The sequence below is a fragment of the Camelus bactrianus genome, chromosome 28 (assembly GCF_048773025.1).
Source record: "Camelus bactrianus isolate YW-2024 breed Bactrian camel chromosome 28, ASM4877302v1, whole genome shotgun sequence".
Classification (NCBI taxonomy): Eukaryota; Metazoa; Chordata; class Mammalia; order Artiodactyla; family Camelidae; genus Camelus; species Camelus bactrianus.
This window is the reverse complement of record NC_133566.1, coordinates 9,841,710-9,865,127: the sequence shown is the minus strand read 5'-3', so window position 1 is coordinate 9,865,127 and position 23,418 is coordinate 9,841,710. Positions and strand designations below refer to the sequence as shown.

The 23,418-nt window shown below is 51.2% G+C and overlaps 1 protein-coding gene across 4 annotated transcripts in view; it reads left to right on the top strand.

The window, feature by feature from the left end:
• LIMS1 (LIM zinc finger domain containing 1) overlaps positions 1-23,418 on the top strand; it is a 73,925-nt gene that overhangs the window by 21,848 nt on the left and 28,659 nt on the right. The window contains exon 1 of one of the 4 annotated variants that reach the window (XM_074354494.1): positions 16,652-16,955. The exons of 2 other annotated variants lie outside the window; for them this stretch is intronic. In XM_074354494.1, the coding sequence (XP_074210595.1) occupies positions 16,852-16,955 (104 nt within the window). In that variant the 5' untranslated portion in view covers positions 16,652-16,851. Of the gene's footprint in view, positions 1-16,651; positions 16,962-23,418 lie in introns of those variants that run through there. One more of the 4 variants, XM_010959116.3, reaches the window with a different exon arrangement.

The following is a 23,418-nucleotide window of genomic DNA, read 5'->3' as shown; positions in this document are numbered from 1 at the left end:
TCGGGGACAAGAAAGAAAGTTAGGAAGAGGGTGATCACTGATCACTTCCACTGATCTTTCGTTAATAAAGAGGGTTCGTGGCTGGGTTTGCAGCAGGAGGCACTGTGCATGGCTCATTGGTAGAAAGTGAACAGAACTCTGGATAAACATGCACCCAGATGATGACCTCAGACCAGCACGAGCAGAGCAGCACGAGTGCGGTCACGAGCGAGGGTCACCAGAGGAGGGGCCCTGTCACCTCGGGGATGGCGCCGGGGGGTGGGTGACCGAGCCGGGCGGTGGAGGGTGAGTGTGTTTCACAGCTGCAAGCAGCAGCGGGAAGGGGGCTCTTCAAGGTGGGGTTGGTCACAGAGCGGGAGGGTCTGCAGGTCGGGTTTGCCCCTCTGTTCAGAACCTCCATTGCCTGCTTCTCCCTGAGTGACAGCTGGTTCTCAAGGCTTGTTTGACCTGTGCCCTGCCCTGGGCCCCCTGCCCTGGGCGCTCCTACTCTTTCCCACCATCCTGCGAGGTCCTGGAGCGGGGAAACCTTGCCTCCCCGTTCACCTCTGTGTCCCCAGGGCTGGAGCTCTGAGAGCTCCGTTGACTTGTGTCGAACGAGTGAAGGAAATTCAGAAGGTGTCCAGTGAACTGGGATGTGCGTGTTTGGGGGATGAGGGTGACGGGAGTGTCATGGCCTGCTGGTCTTGAGTGCAGTGTGAAGTCTCGGGGGGTTTGGGGAGAAGCGGTGTGATGACGTAGCATAAGATGTGCCCTGAGCAGTGTTTCTAGGGCTTAACAACAAGGCTGGAAGGAAGCTCTTTGTAGCCTGGGAAGGTGTCTGGGCGCTTAGTTCTTCGGGTTTGGCTGCTACTTGGTCTTTCTCGTCACTAACTTGACAGATCGGGGCTTGTACAGAGAATCTGCCTCCTCACCCGTCTATTCACTGAGCCAGTTTATCCTTGAAACGCTCTGGTGTAGCTGGGAGGGTGTGGGTTTCACAGCTGCCAGACTTGGTCCAGATGTCACTCCTGCCACGTGTATGGTTCTGACAAAATTTCCTAACATCTCAGTTGCAGGATCCTCGTCTGTAAGCGGCAGTCGGGCTGAATCTGTGATTGAGAGAATGTGTGTAAAAGGGTTCTAGCTTGGTGTCTGGTGAGATACAGGCACTTGACAAATGTCCCCTCCTCGTTGTTTACTGCGGTTAAATACATGTAACACCAAACTTGCCATTTGAACTGTTGTTAAGAATAAAACTTAGTGGCACTGACTATATTCACAATACTATACAGCCATCCCCACTGTCCGTTACAGAGCTTTCCGTCACTCCAAGCGGGTACCCGGCACCCGTTAAGCCTTAGCTGCCCGTTCCCCGCCCCCCGCCCCCAACAACCCTAATCCGCTCCCGGCCCCTGGATTTGCTGAGTGGAGCGAGCGGCCTGTGGCTTCTGTCTGCCCGCCCTCGCCGAGCGCCCCGAGGTGTGTCCCCATCGGGGTGCGCGTCCGGACTTCTTTTCCTTTTTGGGCGGATATTACTCTGTTGTGTGGGTGGACCACACCTTGTTTATCCATCGTCTGTCGATGACACTGGGTTGTTTCTGCCTGTTGGCTGTTGTGAACATGGGTATGTGAGTGTCCGTCTGAGTCCCTGTTGTCGGTTCTTTGGGCTGTGTCCCCTGTCGACTGAAATAAAATACACCACCTAAAAGCTGAGAGTTACATTTCGTTCAGTGGACGTTTCTGAGAACGTGATCCCCTTTGAGCCGGGATGACAGCCTCTCAGATCGCTGTGAGGGACTGCTCCGAAGAGGTAGGGGAGGGGCCAGGAGATGAAGGAGATATAGGAGGACCAGGTAGTCGGAACATTAAAGATTACTGTTAAAGAAATCATGCGTCTCAAGTTAAAAAATTTAGCGCTTTTTTATGTATGGGAGGGAGCAACCATCTGGGCTCACTGAATTCATTCCTTTGACAAGCACCTAGCTACCTAGGGCCAGTATCCTGTCCTTTCTTACTCTGCGTCCCCTCAGAGTGCACCATTGTCAGGGCTGCAGGCTGGTCTGCACCCTGAGGTCACTGTGGGGTGGGGGTGGCTGCAGTCACTGAAGACTTGATGGCTCCAGCATTCTTTGTTTACTGATACGGCTGCAGTATTTTTCGTTCACACCCCAGAAGTAGAATTGCTGAGTCATGGTGATTCTGTGTTTAACTTTTTGAAGGACCACCAAGCTGTTTCTTCCACTTAGATCTTTATTTTGCTCTGTGTCATCCATGCTGGTCTCCTTGAAGACCCAGAACTACCAGAGCTCAGGTTTGAAAGGAACCACATTCTATGTAGTATCTGATAACCCCATGTGTGCCCTCCACTTCCAGATGCCAGCCTCTTCAGAGCTCCAGCAGCTCGGCCGCTGCTGCAGAGGACGTCTCTTCCTTCCCCTCCTTCCTTCTTCCGTCTTCTCCCCTCTCCGACCTTCCCTTCCTGCCTCTGCTCTGCCTCATCCCCCAGCTTCTCTAAAGGGACATCAGGGAGGAAGTCTTGTGGGAGTTGGTTCCCCCCGCTACACCCCCGCTGGGACCTGGAGTTGCCGTCCCCCTTGTAGGAGGTTGTGGGAGGGTCCTGGGGGCTGGATATCACCAGCACACAACAGGCTTCCTGAAGCCAGGCCTTCAGGATGGTCGGCACATGTGATAAATGCCAGCAGGTATTTGGGCAAAGTTGGGTGGAAAATAAGAATATAGCATCATCATGGCGGGGGGGGGGGGGATTCAGTCTTCAGGGCTGCCAGCCCAGCACAGCGTCGTCAGCAGCAGCTGGGAGGAATCCTTAAAGTGGGTTTCCTGCACACCTGCCGGAAATAGACCCCAGCCTGCCAAGTCGGGTGTGATCGCTTAGGCAGAGAAGTTGCGTGTCGTCCCCTGTGACCCTGACTGGCCTGGTCAGCTCAGTTTGGCTGCACCTGTTTCTGAGACCATCGCAGAGGCCTTTGGCCTTTGTGTGTCTGGTGAGACGTCGCAGTGAGTAAAGGCCGCGCCGCTGCCCTGCCAGAGACTGAGGGGCACGTGGGAAACAGCCGCAGTGGGGGCAAAGCCACATGCACATCTGGGCCGTAGCAGTGACTTACTAATGACAGTCCCAAGGAGAAAATCTGCATGGCCAGAGTTCTGAAGAGAACTGTAGCCAGTTGCTAATTCGTGGACCAGGGCGAGGAGGTGGCAGGATGCAGCAGAGGGGCGGGGCGGGCGGGTTTGGCTAGAAGCCCCCACCCCTGCCTGGGAGGCTGGAGCCGTGGAGGGAGTCACAGTGAAGAGGGAGAGACTGGAGCCCAGACCTTCTGTGACCAACCCAAGGTGACCCAGTCCGCCACTGCGCGTGTCCACTGGGCTTCCAAAACCCTAACGAAAGGGGAGGGACGTTCACCGAGAAGGCACTTTGAGTTCTACACGCCGGGGTGCTCCCGCTCGGATTGGAGTCCTTGGCAGCTGGGACGTCACCCACGGGAGTCGAGCCCGCAGGTGCGAAGCCAGAGCGCCGTCCAGCTGCCCCCGGGCTGCACGCCGACTGTGATGGGTTCAGAGGCTCCCGGCCCGAGTTGCACGTCGCTGCCTGAGTGCTCAGGGCCTCGTCCACAGGGCGCCGCGCTCCAGAAGCAGGACCTGGGGTCACCCAGGACAGCGCTCCGATCACACGTGGTCACATGTCCTGTGAGCCCCGCCCTCGGGTAGCTCAGCATCCATGGGAAGACAGAAGCAGGTCTTTTATTATCAAAAGAAACAAATTTTAATAAGATATTTGATTTAACTCAAGATGCCAAACTGTTAGCATGTCTGAACCGTATATGCCTGGTAATCGTATTAAAAGCTAATGAGCTGTTGTGCAGTTGACGTGAAGGTGTGAAGGGAATCTCTGAAACCCCGCGTGTCGTTCACATTTAGAGCGTGTCTGTTCACACCGGCCACACTTAAGTTGCTGCAGGTAGCGGTTTAGCTCCCAAACTGAAGCGCATACGCAAGAGGGAGGCACTGAGACTCGCCCTAAAAATCAGAGGTAGGGACTCTGCCTGGAAGCCCCTGGGAGGAGAGCAGCTTGGCCCGGCGGGGGAAGCCCATTGGGAGGATGCAGGTGTCACCACATGTGGAGGACCACCAGGGCCCTTTGTGGGGGGCAGTATCGTCCGATGAGCGCTATCGAAACCAGCAGCAGCGACCACAGGAAAACCTTGTGGCCTTGACTCCGATGTGGCCCCGCACTTGGGGGTGGGGGGAAGTGTGTCCGGGCAGACCTACCGGCCACGGAGAATGGAACCACAGCCTTGGAGGTCTGTGTGGACGCCGTTGCCAGAGAACCCTTCCTCCCGAAGGCCTGATGACTTTTTCAGCCGGAGCTGCAGCGTCGTCTGAGGAAGTGACTGAGAGATGACCTTGTAAGGGGATTTCACAGACCTCGACCCCGAGCAGGAGAAGTGGGGGTGCAGGCTTGCCCCCAGCCAAGCAGAAACTGTTTGTAGATGTTCTTGGACTTTCCCTACACGCTTCTTGTGATTCTGCCGCTTTGTGGTCTTTGTCCCACTTCCTTTTGTGGGGGGCAGCAACTAGGTTTGTTTATTTATTTACTGGAGGTGCTGGGGATGGAACCCAGGACCTTGTGCGTGCCAGGCGCGTGCTCCACCACTGAGCTCTCCCTCCCCCGCCACCTGACTTCTGTCTTTCAGGCTTTCCCCCTATACTTACTAATTTTTTTTGCTAGTTTGCTGTGTGCCAGGAATAAGTGTCCCTGGGCCTGCTCTTGGCTCTCTTACCTGTGGGTCTTCAGTGCTGTTCCTTCGTCTGAAAAATGAAGAGAATTAGGATTATAATCCTCTATAATATATTATAATTATTTATAATCCTCCAACATCCTCACTTTGCATCCTGAAGCCTCTTTTTTTTTTTTTTCTTAAATTGAAGTATAGTCAGTCACAATGTGTCAGCCTCTGGGGCACAGCACAGTGTGCCAGTCCTGCATACATAGATACACACATTCGTTTTCATATTGTTTCTCATCAAAGGTTACCACAAGATGCTGAATATAGTTCCCTGTGCTGTACAGAAGAAATTTGTTTTTATCCATTTTTATATGTAAAGGTTAACATTTATTTGCAAATCTCAAACTCCCAAATTTATCCCTTCCCACCTCCTTTTCCTCCTGGTAACCATAAGATTGTTTACTATGTCTGTGAGTCTGTTTCTTTTGTAGAGGAGTTCATTAGTGTCCTCTTTTTTCTTTCTTTTTTTTTTTAAGATTCCACTTACGAGTGATATCATATGGTATTTTTCTTTCTCTTTCTGGCTTACTTCACTTAGAATGATGATCTCCAGATCTATCCATGTTGCTGCAAATGGCATTATTTTGTTATTTTTTATGGCTGAGGAGTATTCCATTGTATAAATACACCACAGCTTCTTTATCTAGTCATCTGTCGGTGGACATTTACGTTACTGAAGCCTTTTTTTAATTGTGGTGAAATACATATAAAATTTACCATCTTGAACTTTTTAAATGTATAGTCCAGTGGCCTTAAGACACTCACATTGCTATGCCACCATCTCCAGACTGCTTTCCGTCTTGCAAAGTTGAAGCTCTGTTAATCAGTGTCTCCCCCCACCACCCCCAGACTGTGACACACACCATCTCCGTTCTGTTTGTTTCTATGGATTTGACGACTCTAGGTCCTCACACAAGTGGAATCACGCAGGACTTGTCTTTCTATGTCTGGTTGACTTCACTGAGCTTAATGTCCTCAGGGTTCATCCGTGTTGTAGCAGGTGTCAGAGTGTCCTTCCTTTTTAAGGCTGAGTGTTTTCCGTCGCGTGTATAGACCGCATTTGTTTATTCATTTGTAGGTGGACATCTATGTTGCTTCCACCTTCTGGCCATTGTGAATAATGCTGCCATGAACGTGGGTGTACAAGTCTCTGTTGGAGTCTCTGTTTTCAATTATTCTAGATGTATACCAAGAAGTAGAACTTCTGGGCCATATGGTGACTCTTTTTCATTTTTCTGAACACTACCGTACTGTTTTCCATAGTGATTGCACCATTTTGTATTCCATCTCTCCATATCCCCAGCATTTGACTGTACTTTCCCCACTGAAGGGTCTTGGCACCCTTGCCGAAAGTCGTTTGACCATGTTTGTGAGGTCAATGCCTCGGCCCTCGGTCTGTTCCACTGGTCGGTGTGTCTGCTTTACGCCGCACCACACTGTTTAGATTACTGGAACTTGAGATTGAGTTTTGAAATCAGGAAGTGTGAGACCTCCAACTTTGTCTTTTTCAGGAATGTGTTGGCTTTGGAGGGCTCCTTGACGTTCCTGTGAATTTTAGGATGAATTGTTCTATTTCTGGGAAAAAAAAAAAAACCACCTCATTTTTGAACTCTGTAAAGCAAGGGTGATATTTTTGCCCAGTGGTTTAATTTAAAACAGAAGAAATTTCTCCCTGTAGCAAGAAATGAGGGCTGGCCTGGGGACAGCCTTCGGCACCTGTGGGTGGTGGAAGGCCCTGCGGGGAAGATTCCCTTGGAGCAGAGATGGAGAGCGGGGTGACTTCCTGGCTGTACTCGCAGTGGCCCAGGTCCGAGGCCATGCTCTCTGGCCTCCCCGTGATGCTGCGGCCACCCTGCTCAGTGACCACCACTGTCGTGGTCCTCCAGTGTCTCTCCCAAGCTGTTTATGGTTAATTCCCGTTTAATTCTTAAAAGACTGTGGAGCAAACACGCACTTGCTGTCTTTGATTTACAAGAGAGGAAGCTGCGGGTGCAGTAAAAGCTGGAACGGGGCCTGGGGCGGCCTCCCTCCTGGGGGCAGAGCCCAGGGTGGTCACTCCATGTGGACGGGGAGGCTTCAGCAGACCATCGAGTGACCCTCCGGCCCCTCTGACCACGCATGCCTGCCTGCTGGGCCCTCTCTTCAGCTGTTCAGCATGTGACATGGGAGTATAAATAGGTTTTTAGTTACTGTATTTTTTGACCGAAACTTTGTATGTGGTCCTAATGTAAAAGGCAGGCAAGCTGAGTATTAATTATATATAGTTCTCCCTTAAAAAGTAATTCTTAAATTGCTGTCCATGTGTTTGGTCAATGGTTGGCTTTAAAAAACATACACAGTTGAGGGGAAGGTATAGCTCAGTGGCAGAGCTTGGCTTCCACAAGGTCCTGGGTTCAGTCTCCAGTGCCTCCTCTAAATACATACGTACGTACATAAACCAGCCCTGATTATCCCCGCAAAACGAAATAGAATAAAACATACACAGTTTGCCTGTGTCTGTATTTTTGTAAGTTAGAATGTTTTCCCATCCATCAATGAGTTGCCAAAGATGCTCTGTGGTAGAAAGAAAGAGCAGAGAATTGATTTACTAGTCAGTGTTGTCAACATTCACCTCAAATGTAGCTTTAAAAATAATTGTTTATTTCAGCAATTCTCTGCAAGGATGAGATTTTTAATACAACTTATATTCCCTTTTTATATAAAATATGTTTTAACAACGTGCAGCCCTTGAGGGATGGTGACTGTATATCCTCTCTAGCCAGGATACCAAAAATAATTTGTTTTAATTAGAGTTAACAGACCCCAGAGGCCAGAGACACAGTCCGCTTACTTTAGGTAATTCTACTCAGTGTTTGGGGGGAAAGTTAATCTTACTGAACTGAATTCCTAAGCCCGAAAGCGATCCTTAAAGTCAGCCTGTTAATCCACCCCTAGCGCTGTACTGCAGAGCGCAGGTCTGCAGGTGGCTCTTTGTGGACAGGCTGCCCCCATCACACTGCCTCGTCAGCCCCGAGGTGTCCCTGCGACACCCGAGCGGTGGGAGACGGGGGAGTTTCCGCAGCTGTGAGTGGTTGGATTAGGAGTGTGATGACGCGGGGCCAGGCGGGAGACCCTCTAAGAAGCTGGGCGGTGGGGGGGGGGGGTCTGCAGGGTCTTGGCCTGTGTTCCCACTGGGGCCGCAGGGCGAGGCAGGGACAAGCGGGGGGAGGCGCTTGGAGCCCTTGTCCCCACCAGCGGTGAGTCTTCGTCTGCTTTTAACTGAGACTCTGAGGCTGATAGACCGTCACAGAAAGACGCACAGAAGCACACACAACATTTTCCTTATCACGTCGGGGGCTCCTGCCCCAGCCCCACCGCACGCGACTGTCATGGTGACCGCATTTCTGAGGCTTTTCCCCTGAAGCCTGATATTGAATGGAGCAGTTAAAATATCATGAATTCTGATAATTGCCTGAGCAGCAGGTTCACCAGCACAGACCAGGTCCAGTATTTTGGGCAGGCTGCCAGTGTGCGTGCGTGTCTGCCTGTCTGAGAGACAGGCGCCGTCTGTCCACCCTACAGCCAGAACAGCGTCTGTGCACATCTCCTTCTCGCTTTTCTCCGTAAGGCAAACAGAAGTGCTGCTCTTTCAAAGCCTTCTCCCTCGAGTCTACAGGTCACACTAAACCCTTTCACAGACGTTGTGTGTACAGCGGCCGTAACTACCAGGTGTAGGCCCCACGCTGCAGGCACGTCCCCTCTGACCCCCCAGAACCTGCCGTGAGGGAGGCTGGCTCGGGACCGTCCAACTGGTCAGCCTTCCAGCTTCTCAGGTTCACAATAAACAGAAGCAAACACCTGCTTTGGCCGCATTTACTAGTTTACAAATAGATATTTTCACCAAGCGGGTCTTAGATGTGATTTGAGGGGCAGGGAAACTTTCTGCTCAACAGGACCTCCCGCGGGGTGACATTCCCATCCTGCCAGTCAGGATAGCGAAGGTGACCGCCAAGTGGAGATACTCAGGGGGATTATCGTTTCAGCCTCCATGTTTTCCTTTAGTTTGTCAGTTTTTTGTTTTTTGTTTTTCCTTTAACCGCAGCTTTAATAGAATTGAAGGAAACATGACTTCTTACCAGCAGGGAGGAAGGAGAAATGGATTGGTGCTATATTCGGGAGAGATTGAAGATGGGGCAGCTGGACGGTTAGCGGTGCGGGAGGAGGTGCACGACAGCAAAATACCTGGTTTGGGAGTTTGTTTAGGAGGCAGTCCTGCAGACACCTTTGTATTCACCATATTCTTTCTGTGTAGTTACTTCTGGGTTTGAAGTCTATGCTCACAGGTCTTCATTTACCTACTAGGGTAATTGTGCCTGAAAGCTTTAAATTTTTATTTTTCCAGCTTTGTTGAAATATAATTGACGTGTAACATGGTGTAATTTTAAGGCATACAATGTGATATTTTGAGACATGGACATTGTGTTGCAAAGTATTTACCAAGATAATTAATGGTTAATTAACCCATCATTACCTCCCATGCTTATTATCATTTTGTTGTTACAAGGAGAACATAAAACTCTTCTCACAGGAACTTTCTAGTACACAACGCAGTCTTGTTAACTGTTGTCACGCTGCTGTACATCGCAGCCCCCAAACTTACTCATCATATAACTGGAGGTTTGTGCCTTCCGACCAGCATGCTGTTCCCCCTTCCTCAGCCCCTGGCAGCCACCCTCCTCTCTGTTTATGTGAACTCAGTGTTTTTAGATTCCACGTGTGAGATCATATAGTGTTTGTCTGTCTGATTTATTTCACTTAGTGTAATGCCCTAAAGGTGCATCTATCTTGTTGCAAATGGCAGGTTTCCTTTTTTTTTTAATGGCTGAGTTACGTTCCTGTGTGTGTGTATGAGAGAGAGAGAGAGAGAGAGAGAGAGAGAGAGAAAGAGAGAATAGGAGGAGGATTTTCTTTATCTGTTCATCCATCAATAAACACTTAGGTTGTTCCCATGTCCTGGTTATTCTAAATAATGTTGCAGTGAACAAGGGGGCACAGAAATCTCTTTGAGACAGTGAGTTCATTTCCTTTGAATAAATACCCAGAAGTGGACTTGCTGGCAGTTCTAGTCCTGGTGTTTTGAGGGACCTCCATACTGTTTCCAAAGTGGCTGCACCAACTTACGTTCCCACCAACCATGACCAAGGGCTCCCTTTTCTCCACGTCCTCACCACACTTGTTATTTCTTGTCTTTTTTACAATAGCCATTCCTACAGGCGTGAGTTTGATTTGCATTTCCCTGATGACTAGTGGTGGTGAGCATTTTTCTGTGTACCTCTTGGTCCTCTGTATGTCTTTGGAAAAATGTCCATTCAAATGTGCATATTTGTTAATCAGATTTTTTTCTTCATTTATCTTGGATATTAACCCCTTACATAAATGTTACTTGTAGGTATCTTCTCCGAATCCATAGGTTGCCTTTTATTTATTTTCTGTCATTTCATTTGCTGTGCAGAAACTGTTCAGTTTGATGTAGTCCTGCTTGATTTTTGCTTTTGGCGTCAAATACAAAACAGTCACTGCCAAGGCTCATGTCAAGTTGCTTTTCCCCTGTGTTTCTTCCAGGGGTTCTGCAGTTTCAGGTCATATGTGTAATTCTTTAATCTATTTTTTTTTAATTTTATTTTTTGAGGGGGGAAAGGTAGCTAGGTTTATTTATAATTTTTTTAATAGAGGTGCTGGGGACTGAACCCAGACCTCAGAGCTTGCCTCCCCGCGTTCTACCAGGTGTGGGTGGTGTGGGTGGTCCGTGATGTGGGTGGTGTGAGGGGGGTTCGGGTTTCCTTCTGTGCCGGGCGTGGTGCTTTATGTCTTCTGACGCACTAGGCATCATTTAGAAGCGGTGAGATGGGCTCCAACACTGGTTCCTCATCCAGCGGTGGGCACACCGGCCTTCGCTGGGGCGTGGCGCACAAGACACGGCACCTGAGAACTAAGGAGGCCCCTTTCCACTTTGATTTATTCTCTGAGAACCGTGTGCTTGTAATACCGTGAGGAGCCACACGATGGCGGAAACGGCACTTTCAGCAGGTGAGTTTGCACCTGCTCTGACAGCAGGTCTGCTGGTCCTTATACTTTTCATAAAAATAGGAAGTACTTAACAGTACGAAACCCACCCCCACTCCCATCCCAAGGGGGGCACTGCAGGCAGGCAAAGTCCCTCAGTCCACTTCCTGCCCCGGTCGTTTCCCTTCTGCTCTTCCCTTTGGAGGACGCCTCCCCGTCTGGTGTGTCACCCTGCACCCCCCTCCTGTCACGCGCGTTCCTAGCAGCGCGCGGGCGGGTGTCGGAGGGGCCGTGTGTTCCTATGCAGGTGGCACAGTTCACTCCACCCTTGTTCTTAGATTTCTTGGTGTGGACTGAACGCAGCTTCAGTGGATTGTCTTCTGTGTCACCAAACAGCATCCCACGGAGAGATCTTGACATGTTGCATCTACCCTTCTGTTGACAGCACTGGAGGAACAGTGGACGGAGGGACGGGGCTGGGCACCTCGCTTCTGCTGCTGCAAAATAGGGCTAACCCCCCTCTGACGGGACTGTGAGTGGGGACGCAACAGCTGTGACTGTTTCCTCTGCCACCACAACAGCGTGACAGTAATGTGGAACCACATCATCCGTGTCTAATAGTCAACTCCCTTGGAGCCGGAATCGTCTGCTTCTTGCATCTCCCTAGGGGTGGCTCCTTCCTGTGCGGTGGTGGTGGTCTCACTGAGCTCCTAGGTGCTTCCCCTCAATGTTGAGACATTTTAGTTACTGCAAGCGGGTTCTCTAGGATGTAGATCGGTCAGATACTGACTTCAGGAGTTAGGGTTTTTGCCTTGACAGGGATTTCTTAAGGTCAAGATGGGAGGATGGAATTGCACACTTTCTTTTCTTTATTAGTCTCAGGAGACTGGTTTGTTTTGTGTTTGGAATCACCATCTTCACCGCCTGGCTTTGCTGCAGTGGCAGAAGCAGGCACTGCGTGTGTGGCATAAGTTCCAGGATCTGTTTGTGGCAGGGCGTGTCCTCAGGGCACCTTATCCCACAGCCCCAGCCCCCGCCCCCCCGGCCTCGGCAGAGCTGCGACGCTGGAGAAAACCTGTTTTCAGTAGAATCTTTGCCTTTTCCCCCCATCGCCTGGAACTCTTGGAATCCGGGTCATCACAGGTGCCCTGGAGGGAGGCAGGCGGCCTCCAGGGAGCCCAGGGATGCAGTGACATCAAAGGCCACCGTCCAACTTGTCTACTGGCTTGCTCCGGGGCCCTAGGAGGGGAGGGGTTAGGGGACATCTACGGGACTGACCTCGGGCTCCTTCCAGGACCTTGGCCGCCCGTCTCCAGCCCCTCTCCAGAGCAGAGCTCTGGGGACAGTGGGTTAGTCTGGGGCATTGTCAGGGCCCCAGTTCCTATGCTGGGGAGGGGACACCCCCCCACCTTAGGTCCCCACCTGCCCGCTGGGACGTGTCAGTTCCCGAATGGCGGATGAAAGGAAAACTCAGAGGGGCTTGGAGACAGTGCAGTGCAGTGCAGTGTCATCCGCTTACAAGTGGGACCAGTTTTTGGTGATTTTTTCGGACTGCACTGTTTTCCTGGACAGTCAATTCTGCCTTCTCATAGACGCTGCTCTGGTGAACTTGAACTTGAACCTGCTCGTGAGAAACATGGCAGTTTGAGCTGCTGGGGGCAGGTCTGTGCCCAGCACCCGCTCCATCCTTCCCCTGATGGCCCGGAGCCTCCCCAGAGGCCTCACTTGGGAAGACGCACTTCGGAGATGAGGTGTCGGGCGTGGTGAGGAAGGATGTTCGTGCTTTTCAGAGAAATGGTCCTCTTCCCTGTAAACGGTTATTCATGAGATAAAATTTAAACTGAAAAAAGATTCATTTCCATTACACTCAGAGTAGTTACAAAACAACATTCTTCCCTCACCGTGTGTCGTACAAGGAAATTAGTGGCTTGGAAGCTACAGCCACCCGACGGTCCCCAGGCCCGGAGCTCCTCGTCTGGGAGGGCAGCCCGCAGCCCTGGACCAGCTCCGCCCGGGGCCCGTCTGCAGCCCAGCCCCGCGCGGGGAGGCGGTGGCAGTTCAGCGACACTGACGGGCAGTCTTAGAGGCTGAAGTTTAACCAGATTTCTTTACCCTGGAAACTGGGGTGTCAGGTTGAGGCTGCTTTTTGAATTCTCGTCCCAAATGGAAAGCATTCAAACTTATGGAAGGTGTTGCTCAACTTCAAAGAGAAGCAGGGTTGGAGTTTTTACAGTCTCACAGAAAACTTAATTTTTCCGAAGCAGTGGAATGTATGAGCCTTTTCAGAGTCGTTAGGTGATGTCAAGCGTTTTCAAGAAAACAAAGCCAGTGTTAGAGCTCCAGAGCTTTCATCTCAAAGTAGCGTCACCATAAAGTGATGCCGGTCCTAAAATCGATGGGTCGGTTGGCTGAACGATAAACCAGAGAACAAACTCACTTAGCGAACACACATGGAGCCCTGTACTTCTGTGTAGACGTGGTGGCCAAGCGTCCTGTGGTGCTCGGGGAGGGCGGGCGGAGCCTGTGGGTGAGGACAGAGAGGGCGAGGGTCTTGGAGCCTTCTTATGACGGGGACCCGTGCTCAGAGTCCAGAGTGGGGGACTCAGGTCCAGTCCGGCAGGAGGGCAGGAGGGGAGAGGAGGCCACGTCTGTCCTGGGACGGAGCTCAGAGTGGGCGCAGGGAGCCACTGGAGGGCATCCCACAGGACCCCGCCTGACCGGTTTACATGTTGAAAGGACTCTTTGAAATTTGGAGGCTGTATTAGAGGCGAATGAGACCAGTGGTAGAGATCAGTTAGGAGGCTTAGAGGAACTGAGGGGAGGCAGAAGGAACTCTTCTGAGTCAGTGTCTGTCCCGCAGGCACTGGGAAACTTAGAATTAAATGAACAGATGAGATCAGATGTCCTGCTCTGGGGAGAAGGGAGGCGTCGGTGCTGATTGGGAGGTCAGGGTAAGTCCATCTCTTGGCTCCTGAAGGACCTGCCAGTCCCTGAAATGGGAACAGGATGTGGTCGTGTGCATTTCTGAGAGTCACTAACTTTGATCAGACTCACGGGGTCAGCGGCCAGCCTGTAGTATGGGGGCCTGGTGAGATGCTCCCGGACCATCCTGTACAGTCATTTCCACCAAGAGTTTCAAACCTGCGGAAGAAATGCCGGCTGTGCTGATGACACGGAGTTGGACCCGACGTCCTGTGACGCTGGGAGCCAGAGCACAGGTTCCAGGAGGGCCCACGGGGGACAGATGTGAATACACGTCATCAAGTTCACGGACCTGCCATGGAGTGGGGCGAGGTGCCCCCACAACAGCTTTTGTGAGCCAGTGTCCGAGAACCGGCGGCGTTGGGCCTGGCAGGGACGGTAGTGAGCCTCTGTCCTGGCTGTGACCATGACCAAGGAGGGGTGGGCTCTGTGGTGAGGGGGGCGCTGTGTGGGAGTGAGGCCCTGTGTGGGGGTGGGGGGCGGGAGTAGGGAACCCGCCCTGAGCCGGAGCCCACACCGGCCTCGGAGATTGTTCCCGGAGCTGAAATGAGCATTTCTGTTCCCAGAGCTGAAATGAGACCACCAGGCCTCCCTCTGTACCGACAAATGCCCGACAGTTCTTTGAAACTCAAACTCATTTCATTTTAACACCTTTATTGTGGTCTGGTTCCTGTACAGTAAGCTACATACGTTTCAGATGTACAGTCCGGTGAATTTTGATAGATATGTACACCCATGAAACCATCGCAATCAAGATAGCTAACATTTCCGTCCAAAACTCATTTTAAGTAGGCCTGATCCAAGGTTCAGGCACAAACGATAACTGTGCTTCCACAGGGCAACATGAAAGGGGGCTATCTGGGGACTGGGACGTGGGCCCTTCCTGCCCCCACCCCCTCCCTGAGCCTGAGCCGCGGGGGTGGGGGGAGCCGTCCTTCCTGGAAGCGCTAGCTCCCTGGGTGCACAGGACGGCTCAGTGCGTGGAGGGAGGTCTGGGGAGAAGACGGCCTCCTCTCTCACCTCTGTGCTGTCAGCAAAACAACAGTGGTTAGAGACCTTTGCCCAAAGCCCCAGGATTTAATTTTACGCAGTTGTGACAATTTCGATAGAATGTAAGCGTGGATTTACTGAAACTCCTGTTTGTCAGCACGGCTGGCCATTTTCAAAGTCAGAGGGCAGATGTTTCGGCTTGTTTCACGTAACTTTTTTTTCTGTTCACATCCATTTAACCTTAGACTCGTCAAAGCAGGATTCCTCCTACGCAGTTAGGGGTTTCCTGTGTTGTCACCTTTACTGGCTCCCAAGCTCTTCTTCCTTCGCAGTTCACTGCGTCACTCTTCAAAGCTCCCTTAAAAATCAAGCTCTTATTTACATTTTCCTGTAGAAACGTCATACTCAGTATTGAGGTTTCTGTGTTTGCAGTGGCTACAATTAATTTGAGTTTTATTCATCAGGCATCCATTCTGTTTTGATGCCTAGAGTTTAAAAAAAATTGGTTCTTGTTTCTCTTGAGTTTTTCACCTGTCATGACACAAATGCAAGAATCAGATGCTTTCGGAACCCTAATTTTATATGTTCCTATTACTATAAACTTTAAACTTTTCTGTATTTTTCAGTAGGATCCTCGAACTTTGTATGGAAGGTATATTAAATCTTCTGAATTATTCCCATTTATTTTTGAGTGGGCAGGAATTCAAAGCCCAGGGAGCTACAAAGGGGCATGTCAGTGACCAGCCGTCCTGTGCTGCGTCCGGAGGCCTCAGGCCCCAGATGCAGTGTGTGTGTCCTCCCAGGAGAGAGAGACCTCTGGCACTGAATTTTTTTTTTTTCACATGTTGCATCACTAATTATATCTAGTGTGGTAATAAAATTACTAATTTTCCCCCTGCATTTTCTTTAAAAAACGTGTCACATTTTGATGGCAGCTGTAGGAGCTGTGTTTCCTTTGGGGCGGGGGAACCAGAGTGCCGGACCAGCCCCAAGGGGACCCAGCACCTGGGGTCCCCGCAGTCCTTCCTCCGGAGGCAAGGGCGCCTTAAGTTTTGAATTTCTAATACAGGTAACTTCCAAAGGAGGGGACATTCACTGATAACTCTTGGTGTGAAAAGAACACGCAGACCCACCTCTGTGCTCCTGTCGCCTGAGGGGACTCCGGGAGGGCAGAGCTGACACTTCACTCCAAGAGAAAGGACTGCACCGCAAGTCGCACTGCCGGCCGAGAGCCAGCCCTTGGTCAGCTGTGCTGACTTGCACCCAGCAGGGCTGAGTCCGCCGGCTGCTGGTGCGCGCGTCCCCTGGAGCCGGCGACAAGGACGTGCCCCTGCCGTCCGTCCTCGTCCTGCAGACACCCTCCCCCCCCACCGCAGAACCGAGCAGTACTTGCCGGCGGTCGCGCCGGCCACACGTGGAGATGAACGGGCTGCGAAGGCACCCTGGCACCTTGGGGCGGAGGAGTGCTCGCGGGAGGCGCGCGTCTTTGGAGAGGGGGCTGCTCCGAGTGGGCGGTGAGGGTTCGTTAAGTCACTGAATGGGGGTTGGTAGAAGAAACCACCTTCCTCTCAGTTGTGAATTTTTGAGTAAGATTTAATGGGGGAGGAAAAAAGACACTTCCTTCCTTCTAAGGAGGAGTTTAGAGTACCGCGGTGAGAGGGAGGACTTCGACTGCTTCCCGTTAGAATGTGCGTTTTTTTTTTTAAGGAAAATGCCCCAAAGAGCTCACGATGACCAGGCACTTCTGTCAGTCGCCAGCTGCGTGTGAAATGTTAATGGGTTTCCCGGCCAGCAGGGCAGGGCAGGACCCTCCCTGAGTCATCCATCACCTGCTGGAGCGCTGAGCCCAGGTCTCGCTCGCAGTGACGCTGGAACGGCTGGAAAGGAAGGAGCGCGGCCGCTGACCGCAGCGGCTCGGCCCCGGGCGAGCACGTGAGCGGCCCCCAGGTGCCCGCGGGGAGGGCGGGGCGCCGGCAAGCAGGAAGCGCCGGGCCCCTCCCCGTCAGGTGCGCGGCCGCCGGCAGGGACGCGCCGAGTCCGCCCGCCGCGCGGGGACATGACGGCCCTGCGGCTCAAGGAGCTCTCGGAGTCGGGCCTGTACCGGCGGCGGCGGGCGCGGCCGGACAGCCTGCGGCCCCGCGTGCCCGGAGAGGAGGCGGCGCGCAGGTGAGCGGGGCGGGGGACCAGCGCGGCCCGGGGGAGCCGCACACCTGGAACAAGCAGCACCCCCCCTCCACCCCCCCAACCGGGCCCACAGCATCCCTACCTGTCGCGGCCGCGCTCCCCAGACCGGCAGTCTTGTAACATCTTTACAAACGAGAGTCACCGGGGGATGTTTCAAACTGCCCACAACTCTCTCTTCAGTTTAAAGATGCTTATAGGACGCATTTCCTGTGCTTGGTGGTGAGGGTAGTTTGTGTTGTTTTGGGTGGGGGTCCGGGCTGTTTTCAGAGGATTCTTTGTTGTTAAAGTGGGTTTAACAGAAGACTGAAGAGTAACCTTTGAACGTAACCGGGGAAGGAGGGGCAGGCATCCAAAACGTGGAGACCTTCCTACCTGAAATGGTTCAGGGTGTTCTGTGTTCAATGTTAATTTGCCTAAAACAACACGATTTTAGTTTTTGTTACAGCTATTGAATTTTTTTAGCCCATTAAGCTGTCGGTTTCTGTGCTGTGTTGTCGGTGGGGCTGCAGTTGTCTGCGGTGACAGGTGCTGCGGTGGGGACCCTCCTCCTGTTACCTGTGCCTGGTGGCCCTTGTGCTGTGGACCCTTGAGTCACGTGTTTAAGTCGTCCACTTAGGTGGTGGGAGGGGTGTATACGTTATATATGATTGCTCTTTCTCCTATAAATTCATTTTTAGAGTTTATTTTAAGTTCTCTTTTTAAGTTTAACAGGGACAAAAGTGAAAAGGAAGTGCTTTTAAACGTATATTAAATTTGTGTCTACTCCAGGAAGTGTACTTTGGGAGGGAAACGTTTATTTGAAAACGATCAGCTCTTTACTACTATTTGAAGAGAACAGTAGTACTGAAGGACTGGTGTTGGTCCCGACATTATTGGAATGTATTTCCTGCTGCATCAGGTGTCTCGGCTACTGGACTGGACGGAAGTTTAAAGCTTCGGAATTTGACTTGTTGTAGATTTCCAGCATGAGGTTTAGTGAGGATCCTGACTCTTGAAGATGAGATGGGCTGGTGGGCCTGAAATGGACTCCAATCCGCCCTTGATCCAAGAGCAAAAAGTTACTGAAAACGGTTTCAATTTCAGACTTGGGGTCCTAAGGAGTTTACTTTTTAAAAAAAAATAAAATATGTCGAATGACATTTGAGAGCGGGCACCTTTTACTTATCTTCAGACAGTAACAAAAGTACCCATGAGTGAAACTACGTAAACGTCCGAGGAAGTGGTCATTTGTGTACTTGTAATGGCCTCTGAAACAACGAGACTGTTTTCCTTTACCTAGAGTTTAAATTACAACAGGGGAGCCATTCTTAAGGAGTGTTGCTTGTTCCACTGCGTTAAGGAGACATAATTGTTCATGCATTCTGGTGATGTGGTTCCCTGGCCATAGGAAGGGACTTAGGTTTCTGCGTGTCTCTGTCCCGTGCAGAGAAAGTGACCATTTTCCTTATTTTAGGACTGTGAACTTAGGTAGGAAAAGGAGACTTTTTATCGATTTAGAGAGGCAAGGTTTTCCCCTAGTTTTATAGGAAACCCGTTTTCAGTATGAAGTCAGCTAATAGGAACAGGAGGGTAGGGACTTCGAGGTTAGACGCACCCGGTTCAGGGCTCCTATGTCGGGCAGGTGGTTCCTCTTTAAAACAAGGATAAAAATCACTACCATTTTGAGCGTGTTATCTCATATCAGTCTCCCCCCCAACTTAGTGAGCAGGGTGTTTGTTATCCAGCTAACTTTGGGTGCCTACTGTGTACCAAGCAGAGAGGCCCCCGGGGCTCAGGGCCTGGAGGGTCACCAGCAGGTGTTGCTCCTGGAGCTGCACTTGACTTTGTACGTGTGACCTCAGACGCCTCTGGAGCCTCGATGTCACACAGAACCCACCCCCCCACCCCTTGTCACCGGCTTCCTCCTCACCCACGTGCCGCCCTCTTGGCCTGTTTCTGGATTCTAGCAAAAAAGGTCAGAGACTAAGAAGGGCTATGCCCCCTGCCTGAAAACACTTTTCTTTCAAGTTTAAATTGAAGACTGCTCTGAAGCAGCATACAAGTATTTAAAGAGCACCAAGGGTCATGAGAGTGCTTCCGGCTCAAACCGAAACTTCTTAGAACAGAGGTGTGTGAAAGGCATTGTTCGTGGAAAACGCTGGCTCTGTCGGTTTTTACTTTAAAGTTTTAAAGCATTGAATACAACCTGAAGCTACTTTTTATCCACTGTACTGGAGGGGAGTCATGGCTGTTCCTGTCACAGTAGGAGGAAGCATCCTGGGGCCTTTGTCCTCCCTCGCTGTAGGACGTGCCCTTGAGTTTGGCCAGAACCTGAGAGCCTGAGAGGCTCCTGGAAGTTCCCTTCCTCCATGAAGGTAGCTGTGAGGATGCTCTGCGTGCAGGTGGTGGTGGTGTCGTCCCTTCTCTTGGGGACGGGCTTGGCTGGGTGGTCCCACTTCCCCCATGGGCTCAGGTCAGAGATGCCCTCACTGTTGCACACCCGGGGCTCAGGGCCTGTCCCTCACACCTTTGCAGGCGTGGGCCCCTTCTTCCTGAAACGTTTGATGCCCAAAAATACCATCTAAGTTATACCCTCAGTGTCCCCCATCACCTTGGCTCTGCCTCAGACACACAGGATTGGAGGTACCTGACTGGGGACAGCTCAGAATTGAGGCCTTCGCTGGCCAGGGGCTGGCGACCCCTGAGCCTTAGGCCTAATCTGCCTCTTTCTGTGTAGCCACGAGCTGGGGGTGGATTTTTTATATTTTTCAAATAGTTGAAAAAGAATACGAGAATATCTCTGATGGGAAATTCCATGAACCTGGGATTGGTCAGCAGAGCCGTTCTGGAGCCCCGCATGCATGCTGTCAGGGGCAGGGTGTCTGGGCAGTGACCGCAGACAGTCCCTCCCTCTGGCCTGGTCCCCAGGTCAGATAAGGCCCTGGGGTCTGTCCCTCCCAGTGGGTTGATTTTGCCTGTGTGACTGACTGCAACAGAGGAGGTGCCCCTGCAGAGTGGCCTCAGTGCAGCAGGGCGCAGCTCTTCACTGGGGAGAATGGATTTTCCGGACAGCCCGGACCGCCCGGGACCAGAGTTAATCATTTAAATAAGCTTGGAGCTCCCGTCTTTCTAGATGTGGGATGGAATCATTTTCAGGCTGCAGGGTTGCCCAGAGTGGGTTGACAGGAGGAAACTTGGATCAGGTCTCCACCCAGACTGAGCCCGTCGGGGCTGTGACCACAGTTCGGCTTGTCACTCTGTCCCGTCCTGGCTTCAGCGTCTAGGCGGGTGGGATGGCCGGAGGGCAGGTCTTCAAACGTGTGTGCTGGTCATTTGGGGGCCTATCTTTTGACTGAAAAACCAGTGTTTATACTTTAGGTTTAGAAATAGAGCCTGTTACACAATTAGGGTTAAAACTACACCTTTGCCGTCTTGTCGGCTCGTTACTTCACGGCTCAGTGAGGGCACACTCCGTCCTCCTGACGGTGGGCGCAGCTGGCGGGCGCGTCGCCTCACCGCCCCGCAGAGGTGTCCGTTGGCCGGCCTTGCTTTCTGAAAGGTGGTGACACTTCCCGTGTGTTTGAGGGCGTCACCCACACACACCTGTGGAGCGCTCTCTCGGCTGTGAGGTGGGGGAATCTGCCGCCTGCGTCTCCCAGGCTGACTCCGACGTGCTGTGCTGAGTGAACTGAGTCAGAGAAAGGCGGACCCTGTGTTCTTCCTCTCATGTGGAATTGAAAAACAGAGTAGAATAGGGGTCCCTGGGGCTGGGGCGGTGGTTGAAGGTACGAACTTGAACTAGAGGATGAGCACATTCTGGAGATCTAACACACAGTGCAGTGGTTACAGTCCACAATAGCCTGTTCAGTCTTCGAAGGTGCTAAGAGACTAAATCTTCATTGCTCTCACTGCGAAAGGGAAATAATCGTGACGTGACAGAGGTGTCAGCTAACGCAGCACATAAATGCATCAGGCCGGCAGCCGCACTCCCCAGCCGCACTCGTCCTGTGTCTGTTTTTATCTCAATTTAAAAAGTGGTACAGGGTGTAACGCACAGGGTTCATGTTGGAGTGATGGGTTTACAGCCTCCCCATCCCGTGCCCCTGAATGGAGACCACAGGCCTCCCCGTCCCCCAAGGACTGGTGGCCACCCCGCTTAAAGTCCTCTCCTCCCTGAAGCAATGAAGCCACGCCGGTGTCGAGGTGCCTTGTTTATTCCAGACTAAACCCCCTTTACTCTGCTTCCCTCACCTGAGAGATTAACTTAATTCACGCTCAGTGCCACAGATGGACATGTTTCCCAAGGATGGATGAGGACCATTTGTTTTTTCTTCTTTGGTAGTTTTGGGGGCTTGTTTTCCAAAGGGAAATGTTTTCCTCTCTATCACCTGAAATACATCCGTAGAGTTGAGGGGGTATATGCTGAAATTAAAGCTAGCGTTCACGCTAAAATCCGTGTGTGTGAAAGGGCAGCTGGAGGAAGAGGAGCCTTTAGGCGAGCTCATGTCCTATGTCTGCGCAGCGCAGACGCGCTCTGGAGGGACCTCTCTCAGCCCAGTCAGCGTGTACACCAGCCGTCAGCTCACACCACACCTTCCAGATGACTGACTGTGACAGTAAAATGCCAGGATTTTAATCCCTATAATTGCTTTCCTATTGGTTAAAAAAAAACTTGAAAGATCAGTTGTGAATCACTTATAGAAACGAAAAGCTTAACAGATGGTTAAACTTGTGCTCCCCTGCATTACATTGGGCAGATGCTGGTAGAGTGAAGCAGTGTTGTGTATTTTTATGTGTGTTTGTGTATCTTGGAAACACAGCCACTTACTGTGTTTCTGTGCAATCCAGTGGCCGTTCTGTGATTGAAACGAACTTGAGACACAAGTATTCTCTTATATGGAAAATCTGTTTTTAGAAACAATCATTATATGTGTTTCATGTGATATAAAACAGTGGTTATGTTAGTTTCGTAGAGGTGGTGTAACAAGTACCACAGAGTAACAGGTACCACCAGGAACAAGTACACACTGGGAGGCTTCAGAGGACTGAAGTTTATCGTCTTGCTCTTTTGGAACTCAAGGTCAGATATCAGTGCGTCAGCCCCTGAGAGCCGTAGGGGCTCCCTCCTACGTCCTCCAGCCTCTGGTGTTGGCCACCAGCTGTGTCAGCCTTGTGGGAGCGTCACCCCACCTCTGCCTCTCTCATCGAGTGGCTGAGTCTCCACGTGGCCTCCTTTGTGTGTGTCCTTTCTGTCTCCTCTTGTAAGGACACCAGTCATGTTGGATTCAGGCCCACCTGCTCCAGTGTGACTGCAACTTGTACCTTAATTAGATCTATTTTCAAATAAGGTCCTTTTCACAGGTACCAGGGTCAAGACTTCAGCATTTCTTTGTAGGAACAGAATTCAACCCACAACAGTGACCTTTCCTACAGTCGTGTATAAAGGGTGAAGGCCATGCTGAAGTGCAGGCTGATCGGCTGTGGCAGGTGCGCAGTGGTGCTCCGGCGCAGTCGAGGCAGTGCGTGCTCCTGGCCCCGCGCCCCCGGCCTCTGCGATGTGCTGTCTGTCACTCTGATGCGCCTGCACTTTGCCGGCTGTTGTGTGAACAGGATAATTCGGGAGCGGACTCTGTCTTTTCCTTCGGCCGCTTTAACTCAGTGTAACTATTTTAAGATTTATCCTTGGTTTTATTGCTGCCTCAGCTTCTGGTTATAGATTTATGGCATTTGTTGGTTGATGGTGGAGCGATTTCCAGATTTTGGCCGTTTCCCCTCCATGTACAAGTCCTGTGCGGACGAGTTTTCATTCCTCTTGGTGAATGGCTGGGTGTTTGGCAGCACCTACCTAATGTTTTGAGAAAGGGCTAAACCGTTTTCCAGAGAGGTCGTACCATTTACGTTCCCACCAGCAGCGTTGGAGGGTTCTGTTCCCTCCACATCCTCGCCAACACTTGGCATGGTTTTTTTCCAGTTTTGGTCATTTGAGGGGAGAGTCCTGCTACCTCTTAGTGGTTTTGTTTGCATTTCCCTGATGACTCATGAAGTCAAGTATCATTTAATGCGCTTATCTGCAGTTCTGTGTCTTCTTTGGCAAAATGTCCGTTCGGGTATTTGCCCGTCTTTCATTGAGTTGTTTCTTGGTTGAAGCAATGCTTTACATATTCTAGATACAAGTCCTTTGTCAGATACAGATTTTGCAAATGTCTCCTCCCAGTCTGTGGCTTGTCTTCTCATTTTTATAAATGCCTTTTGAAAATTTTTTTGGATACTTTTTTGATCTTTTTCTTTTATGTAAAGCTTGTGCCTTCTGTTTCCTATTTAGGAAATCTTTCCCCAACCCATGCCCCACTCCCGTCAATAAGATTATTAATAAATGTGTTCCACATAAACTTGAATTATTTTTTAAAACCGCTTGGTCTCTCTTGACCGTTTCTTGCTTTTCTGGCAGGTGAGTGTCTTA